This window comes from Peromyscus californicus, unplaced genomic scaffold (genome assembly GCF_007827085.1).
Source record: "Peromyscus californicus insignis strain IS unplaced genomic scaffold, ASM782708v3 Scaffold_22__1_contigs__length_63687245, whole genome shotgun sequence".
NCBI classification, from domain to species: Eukaryota; Metazoa; Chordata; class Mammalia; order Rodentia; family Cricetidae; genus Peromyscus; species Peromyscus californicus.
Window position 1 is genome coordinate 62,443,531 of NW_026294525.1, and position 16,703 is coordinate 62,460,233.

At 49.8% G+C, this 16,703-nt stretch overlaps 1 protein-coding gene across 4 annotated transcripts in view; it reads left to right on the forward strand.

The window, feature by feature from the left end:
- Nucleotides 1-16,703, forward strand: part of Scml4 (Scm polycomb group protein like 4) — a 107,537-nt gene that overhangs the window by 70,755 nt on the left and 20,079 nt on the right. For 3 of the 4 annotated variants that reach the window (XM_052751542.1, XM_052751545.1, XM_052751544.1), the window contains exons 3-5: nt 227-368; nt 3,952-4,152; nt 8,278-8,472. In XM_052751542.1, the coding sequence (XP_052607502.1) occupies nt 227-368; nt 3,952-4,152; nt 8,278-8,472 (538 nt within the window). The remainder of the gene's footprint in view (nt 1-226; nt 369-3,951; nt 4,153-8,277; nt 8,473-16,703) is intronic. The other variant, XM_052751543.1, reaches the window with a different exon arrangement.

The following is a 16,703-nucleotide window of genomic DNA, read 5'->3' on the forward strand; positions in this document are numbered from 1 at the left end:
TGCTGTCACTTCCTGGGTAGTGCCAATGTAAGGGTGAAGTACAGAGCTACCGTCTGACTATAATCCAAATACGAATTTTGAACGTGAACTTGACTCTGAAGCTCCTTTCCCAAAGCTGAGAAGTAGAAAGGTGTAGGCGTGAGAGAGTACTGAGGAGGATTAGCAGACACCCAGGAAAGATCGGGGTGGAATAAAGAGCAGGTCTAGATGTTCACTGATGAAACAGACTCTCTTGCAGATCAAGCCTCCAGTGCTCATGACTCCCTTGGCTCTGTCGCCTCCACGGAGTACCCCGGAACCCGACCTCAGCTCCATCCCTCAGGATGCAGCCACCATCCCCAGCTTGGTGGTCCCACAGGCTCTCACAGGTACGTCAATAGAATGGACTTCAAGGGGCAATGGCTTTCTAGTAACAGTGTCCATTCATCTAGCAGTTACATTATGAATCTAAGAATTTCTCTGAGATATTCTACTGGGTGTGGTGACACACGCCTTTAATCCCAGCACCCAACACAGGAGGCAGAGGCAGGCTGATCTTTTGAGTTCCAGGCCAGCCTGGTCTACAGGGCGAATTTCAGGACAGCTGGGGCTGCACAGAGAAACCTTGTTTCTAAGAAAGAAAAGAAACGTTTCCCTGAATAACCCAAAGAAAGATCTGGCATGGAAGCTGGGCAGCAGACAGGACAGCCCCGGTCTCTGAAAGCACAGGTTTGGTTATGAAAACCTTTGTTTCCTGTGAACGTTGGGTTCAGCTGGTTGCTTTGGAATAGACAAGAGCAGTGGCTGCATCTGAGTGTGCTCACTTGAGTGTGTCCATGCTGCATTTGTATTTCCAGTTGCTACCACATCCTGCAACCCAGCGTAGCACCCATTCCAATCTTTCTCTCTATGATGATGATGATGATGATGGTGATCTATCAGCCAACCAACAGCTTCTTCTTAATTGTAACAGTAGTTAGTTGGCTACAGAGGCGCGCACACACACACACACACAGCCCCTCGTCACAACTTCACTCCCTGCCCCCATCCGGTTGAAGTCCGTTTGGCCCCTTCCCACTGCAGTGTAGAGACTAAACCTGTTAACACTGAGAAAGCCCTGCAGGGTCCAGCCTCCCCCCTCCTCCCTTCTCCCCCCCTCCCCCGCTCGACTCTCCCCTCCCGCCCCTTGATTCCACTCACCAGGTGCTGTCCGTAGGGTCCTAGCATATTCTCTTCCTCTATTGGGGTGAGCTTCCTGTCTAGTCACCCCATTGTTCCTCACACTCAGCTCGGACCACACCCTCCAGGAAGCCTAGCTGCCTTTCCTGCCAGCAGCCCCCTGCCGTAGCAACCCCTAGCTCTCCTCTTGGGTCTTCAGAGCCCGAGGTCTCACCTCAGCATCTGAGAACTGAGTAGCCAGGGTCCACATCACTCACCTGCTGGTACACAGGCCTGTTATTAACTACTTTCCAGATCTTCCGAAGTGAGGGCACATGGGAGCAGCAGCCCGAGGGAATGTAATGCCCTCTTGGGTTCGGAGGGAATTGCCTCAAATTCCACGCTGCAGTCCTGCCTGCAGATCTGAGCTGTCCCCTGGGCACTTCAGCCTCGTCTCCTCATGAGCAAAGCCATAATAATAACACCAACTCAGGCTGGCTTGATAACGTGGGAGGTGCCAGTCTGTTGTCCCCGATGTCTGTCCTAACATCCCCGAAGTCCTGCTAGTCACCTCCTAAAGTCCTTCTTAACACTCCGATAACCCAGCAGTGGTGGCACACACCTTTAATCCCAGCACTCGGGAGGCAGAGGCAGGTGGATCTCTGTGAGTTCAAGGCCAGCCTGGTCTACAGAGTGAGTTCCAGGACAGCCAGGGCTACACACAGAAACCTTGTCTCAAACAAAAACAAAAAACAAAACAAAACAAAAAAAAAAACAAAAAACAACAACAACCAAAAATCAAAAATCAAACAAAAAAGCAAAACAACACTCCCCCAAACAGTGACCTCTGAGGTAAGACGCTTACGTTGTGGGAGGAAGGACAGACACTTAAGACAGGCAATTGATGTGTGGAAGAAAATATGACCTTGTTATTAGCATTCAGTTTTTCTTTACTCTTGTAAAATTTCTATTTCTTGCATCTGTTTCACACTGTCAAAAATCCTCGGGAGACAGAAAGAACCTCTAGCATCACCACTGAAAGTGAGGAAAAGCATTCCCACCTGACTTGGGGTAGCTTTTCTCAAGAAGCTAGGAAGTGCTTCATCTGTTAAGGATCTGGCGTTGAGAGCAGAGAAGAATCTTTAGGCTTTTCTAAGCAGGTCATGATAACATTGTTGTTACTTTTTAATCTTCAAACGGCTGACCTGGGAGTGGGATCAGGACACATTGTATCAGAGCAGATCTGGAGTCAGGCTGACCTGGTGGGCAATTTCTGTTAACTTACAGATGAAACAGTTGTGAGCAGGCATGTACGCCTTAATTACAGATGAAATAGTTGTGAGCGGGCGTGGATGCCCTAATCACAGGTGAAAGAAATAGTTGTGAGTGGGCGTGGATGCCCTAATCACAGGTGAAATAGTTGTGAGCGGGCACTTATGTTGCCTTAGGACACAATGAAGTTCAACTTGTATCTGGTAGTTCTGAGCCCCTCAACCAACTGACTGCCATGTTAATAATGACTTCAATGGGCAGTCCTCTCAGTAGAAATGGTTTCTCTAAAAAGGACATATGATGGTCCCTGAGATGGGCCAGTGGGTAGATGCACCTGCTGCCAGGCTGGCTCAGTGATCTAAGTTCAAACCCTGGAATCCACATGGTGGAAGGAGAGAGCAACCTCCCTCAAGCTGTTCTCTGATCTCCACATGTATGCCGGGTACACACACCCACACACCCACACACCCACACACACACCCACACACACACACACCCACAGACACACACACCCACACACCCACCCACACACACACACACACACACAATGTAAAAAGGGATTTATGAGCTTTTTATTTCCTCTTTTAACTGCAAAATTCATAAAAATTCCCCACTGTGGTCTGCTCAAAATTTACTGAACATGGAAAACTTTTTTACAGGCTTTCTGACATTTTCCTGTAGATTTATGTTATATAAATATGATACTTACCTACAAAATATATTAATACATAATACATTAGCATAGTTAAAATGAAAATGAACACAATTTATGTTCAAATTTTTATGATGAGATATATTAACTTCAAAGTGTGGGGAATTGGGGAATGGAGAGGTGGCTCAGGGGTTAAGAGCATTTGTTGCTCTTGCAGAGGACCTGGGTTCAGTTCCAAGTATCCACACAGTAGCTTGTAACTGTCTATAACTCCAGTCCCATGGGATCTGACACCAGGTCCCAGGGCACGTGGTACACAGACATATATATATGAAAACACACCCATACACAGAAAATAAAAAATAATAATAAATCTTTTAAGTGTGGGGATATTGATGGGTTTTGACCATTATTCCCTGAAATTATAAATAGCAATCCCATTGGAACGTCATACTGCCTTAGAATGGTTAGTGTCACACCATGTTATTTATTGGTGCAAGTTCACAGGGAAATGCCCTGCTGTGCTTGGAGGAGCAGAGGAAGATTTTGTCACGTACCTGCCCAGATGGAAATACCTTTATATACACTGTCCCTATGGGCCACAGTAATTGTCTTCTGTATAGTTTTACACAGTTAAAGGGGACCCAGCCATCCCTCTGCCCACTGCCAGGAGGTCACCACTTGAGCAAGTTCTGACAACTAGGAAGTACAGCTTTTTAGCCTTTTTACCTTCTTACACCGGGAGGATCAGTCCCATGTCTGCCCTTTGCAGCTTTCCCAAGGCCAGGGCCTGGTCCAGGCCCGAGATGCCCCCCCCGTCTAGGCAGCCTGCAGGCCCGGTGCCCTCGCAATGCTAGACGTCTCAGACCCGCTGTTCTCTGTGCCCACAGTGTGCCTCTACATTAACAAGCAGGCCGATGCGGGGCCGTACCTGGAGAGGAGGAAGCTGCAGCAGCTTCCTGAGCGCCTGGGGCCGGAGCGGCCTGCAGCTGTCCTGCAGCAGGCGGTGCAGGCATGCATCGACTGTGCGCACCAGCCAAGGCTGGTCTTCTCCCTTGTCAAGCAGGGCTACCGCGGTGAGCTGGTGTCAGGTAAGGCATGGGGATGTGGGAGGCGTGCTGGGGGTCTCTCTCTGTGGTCGTCTCCCAGTGGGGGCAGTGGGGGCGGCCAGAGCCTGTCCTTCACCTGCTGGGCTCCAGGGCCTCTGTGAGCTTGTGAGCAGAATGCATCCCTTGGGACTACTTGAGAGACCGCTGCCAGACCTGGACAGCAAGAATGACCTCCCGGATGACCTCCTGGCTAACCCCTGTACCTCTGTCCTCTCCCCACGTCCAACACTGTGCCTCTGCCTTCAGGCGTATCCACATGCAGTTCCAACCACAGTGGGTTTAAGATAAGATGGTACTTGTTCTTCAACCTAAATCCTCCACTGGCTCCAAGTAAAAGCCCATTTCTTTACAAGGCCCATAGGGCTATGTGAACTGCTTCAGGCTCCCTCTCCAAACTCAGGGTTGCTTCTCTCTCCCACATTAAGCTCGGGTTAGATGACTTCTTGCTATTCTTCCTGCATCCTTCAACTATTCTCCCACCTCAGGGCCTTTGCTCCTGCTAACTTCTTTTTCTGGAATATCTTACCTAGTGGTCCATGCTGCGTGCTCCCGGAACCCCGTTTGTGTTTCTGATCAAATGCTGCCTTACTGGCGTCCTCTCTCCTGACCTTGATCTGAATGTGAGCCCTTCTTTACTGAATTCATTTTCATGGCACTCACAACCATGGAGGACAACAGGGCAAACCTCACCATTTCAACCCATCTCAGGGTGGCACCTCTTCAAACAGGATCACAGCTCTGTTTAGGCCCCACCTGCCAGCTTCCAGAGGAACAGGTTTGCCTTCAGAATGCAGAGTCCCGACCCTTGCAAATCCTTTGCCTCTCTGTCTCACACTGTTCAACTCTTGCCGCTGCCTGGATTACCAGGCTTTGCATTATCGGAAACATATTGGAGAGTCAGGCCGATATCTTCTGGCTTGGCATCGTGGCTATGGCCTTCCTTAGCACCAAGGAAAAGGCAGAAGATTTCCTGGCAATGGGCTGCCGGGTTAGTTAAGAAGGAATCAGGGAAAGCAGCCATGGAGGTACATGTCTGGAGTCGAAGAACTACAGAGATGGAGGCAGGAGTGTCTTGAGTTTGCGGCCAGTATGGACCACAGAGCGTTCTAAGACATTGTGCTACACAGTGAGATACTATCTCAAAACCTAAAGAAAGGAGAAAAAAAGAGGAGGAGAGGAGGGAAAGGGAAGGAGAGGGGAGGGAAAAGGAAGAGAGGAGCTTTGGCTAGGTTCAAGTGCATGTGTCTGACACAGGGTGATATTCGAGGGCCTCAGTAGATGTACAGACAGGAAGATGCGTGAACGAGGGCAGGGAGGAGAATCTAGTCTCGGACCTCCTGGAGTTCCTCCGCGGCTCCATGTCTTCTTTCCCTGGAACCATCCTCTTACCTTGCTCCTTGCTACAGAGTAGGGCTCAAGACATAGATCTGGGGCTGAGGGAGGGCCCCTTGCTCTGTACTCCTCTATGATGCCACTTGTCTTAGAGGCTCTATATCCCCTGCCCATGAGCTGGGAGAGCTGGTCCTGAGCCTGGCTTTCCTGCCCCTCCTTCTCTGTGGCCTCAGGGCCTTGGCACTGGGGAGAAGCAACACCAGAATGGATGACTTGTGGAGTTCCAGTTGGCTGAGGGAATTCCCAGGAAGCCAGAGAGGACCATTTTTCCCGGTGCTTTGGAGAATGCTGTAGCCCTGAGCAACAGCTCTTGCCTCCACCTTGAGGTCATTAAGTGTGGGGTAGCTTTTCATGTTCCAGTTGGAGATGGAGGTCCCACAATGCTGCAGGACAGCATCAATGTGACCCAGAGAGACGCGGGACTCCGGAGAAAGAGCGGGGTACCCACTCTGCATTTAGAAGCTGCTCCCCAAACACCCCCACGGCAGCTAAGGAGGCTGCCTGGACTGCAGACACTCTGAGAGCTGAAGGAAGCAGCATCAGAGAGCCGCACAACCCCCCTCCCAGCAGGACTGTTGGGGTGCTCTGCCTTAGCCGCAACCCCGAGAGGGAGAATTTAGGAACGCAGGAGCTCCACACCCTCTTGCAAGAGATGGGATTTCTCCATGTGTGCAATCCCATGAATACTTACAGAACACATGCATGACTTGGTGGATAGACCTGAGGTCCCGAGACCCTCCACTCAGGGCCAGTTTCAGTATCACTCAGCCTTTTAAGTATCACTTTAGCCCACACTAATAGGGGATTTGCAAAGTGTCCAGAATAAGCATAATGACAGCTCTGTGACTGGCCCCTGGACCAGAGCCACTTGGGGTTTTAGATGAAAAGCAAGTGCCACATGGTGGACACATGAACTGAAAAATCCAGTGGAGGGTTCTCCTTAGCTTCATCTTCTGCAAGGAGGGACAGTAGCCTTCCGTCCCATCCTCAAGGCCAGCCAGGAGGCCTGTGAGGAAATGAGTTCCACAGGCCTAATCAAATTGAAAAATGGAGTCTTTTTGGTGTCTGGTTATAATAAAAGCTAACAATAGCAGCCCCTGCCATCAGCCAACCTTCAGGGCATACAATGCAGACCTAGGCTGCCCGCTAGTGTTGCTGTGTGGGGGAGCCTAGGGCAAAGCAGATGTCCTCTCTGAGGTGTCCTTGTGTGTCCCTCACATGGAGCTGGGGTGCAGTTCTGGGGTGAGGGGCTGTGAGGCCAGAGACAGGGCAGACACTGCTCAGTGCTTCCGGAAACTGACGCCACTTCTCGATTTGGTTACTGTCTAGAGCTGGAACCTGGTGTTGCTCTAGAGAACCCCCCGCCCCATTTTTAAATATTTATCTTTATTTTATGTGCATTGGTGTTTTACCTGCATGTATGTCTATAAGGGTTTTGGAGTCCCTCGAACTGGAGTTACAGACAGTCGTGAGCTGCCATGCGGGTGCTAGGAATTGAACCTGGGTCCTCTGGAAGAGCAGTCAGTGCGCTTAACCACTGAGCCATCTCTCCAGCACTGAGTTAAAGACTGTTCTGTTGGGGGCTTCCCCTGAAATCCCCCTGGGGTCCTCTGGTGACAAGTGTCATGTAGAATTGGAGACTTCAGGGTGAACTCAGGTGTCTGTATCTACCTCCTCCTTCAGACATGGATAGAGATAGACTCCTGGGTAGAAATGTCAACAGGTACATAATTACACCAAGTGAGCACACATCCACACTTCCAACGCTCTGCACACTTGGAGGGTTCAAAATTACTGACACTCAGGAGCAGTGAGCTCACTCGGTTCTCTGATTGGGTTTCTCTGCATCCTTCATTCATAAAAGGAAATAGGACAGTTGGAGAATGGCTGATTCTAGGGCTGGACCAGGATGAACCTGGAATATACCAAAGTGCCCCAAACCAAAAAGTGTTGAATTGGAAGGACACAGGAGTCAACCCAGTAGAGTTCCCAAAATGAAAGCTGGGACAATTTGAAGAACAAGATAATAAATAGCCTTTGACAACCCAGGACATAAAACATGTATCCTGGAATCACACCAAGCTTAACAAAATGACTGAGTAAAGAATTACTGGGAGATGAGACAAGCTTTCCTTACAGAGGAATCGTATGTGATATGTGGGATTTGCTGCTCCTCAGGTCAGGATGTGGTACTAAACACCCGAGACCTTTGGGAGTAGGCAGATTTAGTGGCTTGGTAACCCAGGCTTAGAGGCTGGGCCCAGGGACAGAATGTGGAGAACAGAGTGTAAGGGCGTGGGGCACATTGGCTCCACTGAGTGTGGGAGGCTCACAACCCCCCAGAAGTGCCCTGTGGGTATGACATGGCCCCTGTTCAGTGTTCCATGAAGGGTTCTTTGTCTCTGTAGTCTTTCTCCCCTGTCCCATGACTCCTGCTGTGAGAAAAAATATCAGACAAACGGACAGACAGATCTCCATATCTGAGCAGAACTGGTCAGAGCCGCTGCCACAGTCATGAAAATCAAGGAAAGGAGGAGATAGAGGGCCATGATAACTCAAGCAGTGTGCTGTCCGGGGTAGGACCCTAGAGTGGGAACAGGGCGTTACGGAGACTTCCAGGGTAGCTCCACAGAGCCCACTTACGAATAAAAGGGAAATCGATCGCCCTTCCGGCTTTCCACGCCCAGCCCTGAGTTGCTCTTTCTGGTTTTCCAGTCTCTGCTTCCTTTGATGGAAAACAGCACCTGAGGAGTCTGCCCGTGGTGAACAGTGTGGGCTATGTCCTCCGCTTCCTGACCACACTCTGCCGCAGCCTCCTATGTGACAACCTCTTCAGCCACCTGCCCTACCCCGGGAGCCTCGGTGCCTCTGAGAAGACCCAGGAGAGAGAGGATGCGAGGACGGAGTCAGGTGAGGTGGACTTGCTTCTTCCTGCTGCAGGGGCCCTCCCTCAAGGTTGCCAGATGAGGCAGCTGCTGAGGAGCGCGGCTGTCCTCTGGAGGCCCAGGCCCATTTCTCTGGGCTCCCAGGAGGACTCCCAGCTGACTGGAACTCAGGTGTCCAGACTATTCCCATCCTATACTCCAGGGAAACATGGTCTCTCCAGCTCCTGAGAGCTGACACCCTAGCTTTGCAGCCTGCGTGCTTAGAATTTAGACTATGACACCACATCGCATCTTCCGAGAGATTTTCTTCCCCCTACTGTAAGGAAACTCTGGGTACTTGCTCATCATTGTTGAGAAATTGAAGGACTCTGAAACTAAGGAACTAAACAAGGAACTAAGCAATCCCAAAGAATATAGGCTGATGGGGCAGATGTAGTCTTCCTGCGTGGAGTCTCCCGTGTTTATCCGCTTGAAGAAGCTACATAACTAAGATCCTACACTGAAGGAATTTGATTGGGCCATGCATCAAATATGCACTCCTTTGAGAACTGGTGTTTACCTCTTATCACAGGATGGAAAGTAACCAAAGGTTGAGCAGCTTGGGTACCATGGCCACAGAATAGCCCGGGTTGAATAAATGGCCAGTGGGCGGGGCAGGGAGGCCAATGCCTCAGCGCTGTCTGCCTCTGTAGATACCAATGACAGGTGCTCCTTCCTTACTTAGCAAACTAGAGGCATGGATTTGCAGAATTCAGCAAGAATCTCAAGGGACAGCAGAGACGTCTTGACTTTTTTCTTTCTCTGAAAGTAGCATTGTTGATCTAGGAAAGGTACACGGGAAACAGAGCAGAGGCAGGGGCAGGGTGTTTGCCTTGGTTTCCTTCAAACATTCACAAAAGCAACTGAAGGGGGGAAGGGTTGGTTCTGGCTCACAGTTCCAGGATGGACTCCATCATGGTGGGGGAGTCCAGAGGCAGGGGCTTGAAGCAGCTGATCAGACCGGGCCTGAAGTCGGGGAGCAGAGAATGATAAACACTGTGTGAAGGCTCGGCTCCCCTTCTTCACCTTATACAGACCATCAACTTCCTCCCAGAGAGTGGGACCATCTACAGCTCAGATGGGTCTCCTCACGTCAGGTAATGTAAGATCATCCCAACAGGCATGTCCTGTGTCTTAGGGTTTCCATTACTGGGATGAAACACCATGACCAAAAAGCAAGTTGGGAAGGAAAGGGTTTATTTGGCTTACACTTCCACATTGTAGTCCTTCACTGAAGGAAGCCAGGACAGGAACTCAGAGCAGGAACCTGGAGGCAGGAGCTGATGCAGAGACCATGGAGGGGTGCTGCTTACTGGCTTGCTCTTTATGGCTTGCCCAGCCTGCTTTCTTTCAGAACCCAGGACCACCAACCCAGAGATGGCCTCACCCACAGTGGGCTGGGCCCTCCCCCATTGATCACTAATTAAGAAAATGCCTTACAGGCTTACCTGCAGCCTGATCTTATGGAGATATTTTCTTAATTGAGGTTCCCTCCTTTCAAATGACTTTAGCTTGTGCCAAGTTGACATAAAACTGCCCAGCACACCCTGAGCCCCATCTCCCAGGTGATCCTAGAGTCTGTCACATTGACAATGAACACTGTCACTAATCAAGGTTCTAAAAACAGTTGTCAAACCTGCCTCTGTCCAAAGCTCTACGTGAGACCCTGTCTTGGAAAGGCATAGTTTAGGAAACTTTTTGATGAATAAAAGTACAAATCATGAAAAAAAATGTTTCATCTGCAGGTCTGGGCTCACAGATTTAGAGCAGAATATAAAATACTTACAATAAAGATGACTATCTGTCAGGGCCGGTGTACTGGCACATTCCTGCAACGTATCACTCAGGAAGAGGAGGCAGGGTGATGGTGAATTTGAAGCAAGCCTGAGGTGTCTTAAACATGAGTAAATGAATAAGAGGCTCTATCTCAAGCCCAAGAGGAGAGTAGGGAAGGACTCATTTAGATCCTTCAAATAGGGTTTCTTGGATACTATAGGAACCTTGCCTACAGTTTCGTTTTGATCCCACTTAGACCTTGGAAGAAGGAAGAGATTTGTCCATTCACATAGAAAAGTAGCTGAATATGATTAGTGTGAGCAGAGGCCATATGCCTGTGTGCTTTTCTTCACGCCTCTATGTGAACTACAAACGGTCCTCTCTCCATTCTCCGGGCCTGTGCTTCCTACATCAAATAAGAAGTTGGAGGTGTGGACACAGAGTATTCTTTCTGTCGCCTCCAAACCATAGTGTTCTCAGAGACACATGGAGTTAATTTTCTACAAGATCTTGGCATGAGACTAGCACAGATATATGGTTTCATTTCTCAAACCCTTGCCTCCTTGGGTTGAACAAACGAGACCCATAGGACATGCCCAGGAGGACACAGCTGGTACTTCCCACAGTCCTGGAAGCCTGCCCTCTGGACCAGCTCTTCTCTATGAATGAAATTTAGGATAAATCTTGTGACTTTTCCAGTTCCTTTCATGTTACAAAATGTTCTTATTCAACAGCTAATGTGCTCGGGTGGGTGTAAGTAATATCTAACCGAGTTTCCCTGGGAGATCTTACTCCTGTGTTGCCGATTTCCAGCTTAGCTTCCTGCAGGTCACCTGCCTCTGGCAGTGAAGGTGGGCATGGTTGGATTCTCCACCCCTCCCACATCCAGCAAATCCTGATTGATTTCCTAACCCCTCACAGCCGTGTGGGGGTGGAGGAAAGGAAAGGGATAGCTATGCTCTGCTGTAGGTTAGCATTTGTTCCCTGTTTCTGGCAAGTGTTTGATTGCTCCTGAGTGGGCTCTCCGGTCCCCTTACCATCTCTCACCCACATGCTTCTTGACGTAGACAAATATTTGCTGTTCTTTTCTAGGTAGGTATCTACATTTCTTTTGGGGGGGCAACTCTACTCTCTCTCTCTCTCTCTCTCTCTCTCTCTCTCTCTCTCTCTCTCTCTCTCTCTCTGGTCCTGGGGTGTCATGGCCTTGATTTGGACATGCTAGGCAAGTATTGAGCCACCCCCCGCAACCCTGGATTTTTCAGGCAGGATCTAGAACTTGTGGTCCTCATGACTCCTGTATGGTGAGATCCCAGGGGAGTGCCAGGATGAAGCCTGCCCTACAGCATGGACTTAAGGTGTTCCTGCAGCTCTCTCCAGATGGCCACTTCTGTTTCTTGAGAAACATACATTCTTTGCCCCAATGATCTCAGCACACATGCTGACCTCTGCAGGGTACCCCTCTTTTCCTCTGCCAGCTGTCTGTGGTCTTTCGGGTTTTCCAAGGGACTCAGAGAGTAATTGAGTGTATAGCCCAAGCTCTAGGGGACAGAGAGCAAACTATTCACATAGCCATGTTAAAGCCATTGGGAAGAGACTGATACTTCTCTTCATAATTTGGCTTCTAGTCAACCTTCTGGTCAATCTCAGTCTTGTTCACACACTAAATGTAGATAATCATTTACTGGAGAAAAATTGGAGACTCTCTCTGTGTGTAGGATATAATATTTATTGATGAACATGATTAATGGGGGGAATGCAATGGGAACCCTCAAAGCACAGGGCCTGACATTTATCTACAGGATCCATGACTGGGGATGCATTTGCCCTCATAACCACCATGAATGAATTGCTGGTGAAGCCCACTTCGAGATTTGGTTCTTCTGGCATCCAGGGGACCTGAAGTCAGCCTTTCACCAGGCCATGGTGACATGTCCTTTTTTCTGCAGATTGGTGCAGTTGGACATGATGATGTGACCATTGTGAACCCTGGCTACTGGACCTGGGGCTTCCCAAAGGCAGCCATATCCCTGTCTGATTCTGCCAGTTCCCACACAGGACAGTAAAGGATGCTGAAAAGGTGGAGCTGTGCTCCAACACAAAAGCTATCTTTCTGGTAACTTTACTGTATACTTAGGGGCATGGCTGCAGGTGACCTCCAGGGCTTTTGAGCAGAACTGCTTGTAGTCATCTGACACCATGGAGCCACAAAGTGGGAACTGGTCCTCTTTTGCCTTCTGTCCCAAGTCAATGAAGCAGATCTTAGCATCCGTGACACTTCAGCAGAACAGAAGAGACGTTGGGTACCACTTGTTGGTAACATCGGGATCTTCCATGCTGTGACAAAGGAGGAGTGTCTTAGTTACTTTCTGTTGCTGATAGAACACCATGACCAAGGCAGCACATATAAGAAAGCATTTAATTGGGGTTATGGTTTCAGAATGTGGAGTCCGTGATGGCAGGGCAAAGGCATGGTGGCAGGAACAGCTGAGATGTCACATCTCAAACTGAAAGCAGGAGACCACACTGGGAATAGCATGAGTCTTCTGAAACCTCAAAGCCTACCCCTAGTGACACACCTCCTCCTGAAAGGCCACACCTCCTGATCCTTCCCAAGCAGTTCCACCGACTGGGAACCAAGCATTCAAACCTATGAGCCTACGTGAGCCATTCTCATTCAAACCACTACAAGGAGTTCCACCATCACTTTTTGTAACATTTCCCTAATGGCTGCTGTCTTCCAGCCTTAGCCCAAGCCCAAACTAAAACAGTCTTGTTTTAACATCTTATCCCAGAAAGGACCAGAAGCCTTCCTCAAAGATGAGAGCTGGTTTCTTTCTGAGTCAACCTTGAAGAAATGACATTAGCTGTGCTCATGAGCCCTTCCCCGATTCAAGATGACTTACAAAAAAACCAGGTTGATCCAAATCAGCCAGTCCATGTCTCAGACACCTCCTACCCTGGAAGCTGCAGAGCTGAACACCTGCTCTGAGCTTCTTCACTGATAAGGGCCATTTTCAATTTTTCCCAAGTCTATTTAGTGTGTGTATGTATACAGTCTATTTAGTGTGTGTGTATGAATATAGTTTATTTAGTGTGTGTGTATGAATATAGTTTATTTAGTGTGTGTATGTATATAGTTTATTTAGTGTGGGGGTGGGGCTGTATTGGTTAGTTTTAGGTCAACTTGACACAAGCTAGAGTCATCTGAAGGAGGGAGCCTCAATTGAGAAAATACCCCCACGAGATCTGGCTGTAGGCAAACCTGTAGGCATTTTCTTAATTAGTGATTGATGGGGAGAGCCCAGTCCATTGTGAGTGGTACCATCCCTGGGCTGGTGGTCCTGGGTTCTGTAAGAAAGCAGGCTGAGCAAGCCATGAGGAGTAAGCCAGTAAACAGCACCCCTCTCTGGCCTCAGTATCATCTCCTGCCTCCAAGTTCTAGTCCTGCTGGAGCTCCTGTCCTGACTTTCTTCTGTGATGGACTGTGATGTGGAAGTGTAAGCCCAATAAACCTGTTCTTCTCCAATTTGCTTTTGGTCATGGTGTTTTATCACAGCAACAGGAACCCTAAGACAGGGGTTGCATTGTGTGCATATGGATGCACGTGTGTGCAGTATATATGAAGGTCAAAGGTCGACATCGGGAGTCTTTTTATTGAAAGAAAAGATTTATTTTCTTTTTAATTGTATGCATCTGTATGTGAGTGCAGGTCCCCTAGGAGTCCAGAGAGGACATCGGATTTCCTGGAGCGGGTTGCAGTGTTTTACCCATTTCGGGAAGCCCCCAGAAACCACCAAGGAGCCAGTTTCCGATGCAAGCACATAAGGGTCCATTCAGGTTCAACCTGGGCTACCGCATGGCAGATGGAAGGAAATGTAGCTGCGGCCACGAGCCCAGGTGTAGAGAGTTGTTTTTTTTTTTTTTTTGTTTTTTTTTGTTTTTCGAGACAGGGTTTCTCTGTGTAGCTTTGCGCCTTTCCTGGAACTCGCTTTGGAGACCAGGCTGGCCTCGAACTCACAGAGATCCGCCTGCCTCTGCCTCCCGAGTGCTGGGATTAAAGGCGTGCGCCACCACTGCCCGGCTGAGAGTTTTTATAGGGAAAAAACCACAAGCCTGGAATTGGCAACTTGGGATTGGGTAGAAGGGGCAAGGTGATTTTTTGAAACTATTGGTCTAGACTTTGGGCATGAAACCACATTTGAAACCACTGGGTTAGACTTTTGGCAGGGAACCACAACCTGCAGAACAGGATTATCTGGACTGCTCAGCAGGATTATCTAGATATCTTCAAGGGCCTAAACAGCCGACAGGATGTCTGCCGGAGGATACTGCTCTGTCTCCGTTCAAGTTGTCATGGCACACTCCTGAGGTCCTTCCTGGAACTGGGTACAGCAGGTGGTCTGAGATGGTGGCCCTTTCGCTAAGGTAGAGCCTGTGAAGTCAAGTCTAGGCCTTCACAGCAGGAGGTTGTGAACGGCGCTGAGCTCTCCAGAGCTGCTCCTTCTCTAGCCTAGTCACCTCATTTCCTTAGTCTCTTATTGACTTGGAGCTCATTACTTGGCTAGGCTGGCTGGCCAGCAAGCCCGGGGAATTGACATGTGTGTGTGTGCACACGTGTGTGTGAGTGCACTTGTGTGTGTGTATTTGTGTGTGTGCGCGCGCACACACGTGTGTGTGTGTGTGAGTGCACTTGTGTATGAGTGTGTATTTGTGTGTGTGAGTGTGAGTGTATGTACTGGAATCTCACTCATGTCCCCACACTCGTGCAGCAAGCACTTGGCTGACTGAATCATCTCTGCAGCCCCCCAGTTTATAAAAGAGCACAAAGCATGTGGGGCCAGCAGACTGTGGACTGGCCATGCCTCCGCCACCGCCGCTGCCACCGCCGCCGCCACCGCCGCCGCCGCCGCCGCCGCCGCCGCCGCCGCCGCCGCCGCCGCCGCCATCTCCTCCTGCTTGGGTTTCCCGTGCACTTTGGGGCAGAGGCTTGGGAGAGCCGCCAGATCCCGTGGAAGGTGGTCATGGAGCCTGCTCTCCTCGTTGAGGCCCAAAGGGAATTTATTATTCTAAACAGCTGACTTCAGTCAGAACTGTCTTTGGTCCAACCTTCCAAAGAAGGAAAAGCAATCTGTAGCTCAAAACAAAGTCTCAGGCAAACCAGAAGCATGCTGGAGAATGAAGAAAATTCAGGTGTCAGGCATTAAATGTGATGGCTGGTTCTGGGCTTCTCCTCAGGGGAGGGAAAATGTAAATGAACTAAAATGGACCAGAGTGGAGTCAAGGTTGATCCTCGGGCCGGGCTAGGGTAAGCTAAAGGAGAAAAATCTATACTGGCCGGAGACGCAGTTAATGGAAAATGTAATTGAAGCGAATGAAATGCTCCGCCTGTAGGTGGTGTGGCCTGGTGCCCTTTGAACCAGGAAGGCAAGACACAAGGCCACTGAGGCCCTAAGGGAAAACGAGAATTGCTTATCTGTAAGAACATGGGCGGGACTGAGCTGGAACGGAAAATCTGCGACCAGAGCCTCCTCAAATCAGAGCTGCGGTGGAAGGGTGGGCGTTTGGTTTCTGCTACCTCTGAGTCCCTTAGGGGACACAGAAGGCCCCCTGCCTCCCACAGCATCTGTCACATGTTAGGAGCTGCAGCCCCCAGGTGTGCGGGCTAAGCCACGAGGAAAAGGACTCTGCACCCAGGTAGGATGGGAGGCACCTGTGTCTGGGCTGAGGGGAGAAGGGCGAGCCCCCAACCCTTCCCTTCCTGGCCCTGCCGCCAGCCTGCCCCAGGCCTCCTGCACTGTGCTCTGGGACTCCAGGCTTTTCTCTCTAGGAATGGCTACCTGGCTAAGCCGCCGTGGTTGGTTCTTCAGAGATCTTGGAAGCTGTGCCTGGCGGGCTTCAGTCCAGCCTTTTCTCTCGGGCTTTGAGACTGGGATCTGAAGTGCTGGCAGCTCTTAGTGTAGCCAGGTCAAGCTGTTCTCACTGAAACCCTCTGGACACTGACCAGGAACCAGGCAGGGCTGCGAAAGGGCCAGGCCATCCATCAAGAAAGGCCATGGCTTTCGGCCTGGGGGAAGGTAGCGTTAATGACTCTACCAAGGGCTCGCTCTGTACAGCTGCTCCCTCAACTGGGAAGTTATGATTGATGTGAGAGAAATAAGGTGAGGTGAGGTGGAGTGCGAGTGTGCGTGTGTGTGTGTGTGTGTGTGTGTGTGTGTGTGTGTGTGTATGTAAGTGTGTGTGTGGCGATGGGGTCGGGAGTAAGAGTGGTGGGATAGCGTCTCAGTGAGGAATCTCTGGGCATCTCTGGATGGAGAGGTATTGTGTGAGAAGAGTTTTGCTGCATTTCAGTCAGGCCTTCATTAGAGAATACTGGTCTGATTTACTGAGTAAATCAATGGCCCAAGCTCCCTTGGCTGGTAGCAACCAAGACCGTGCCTTAAA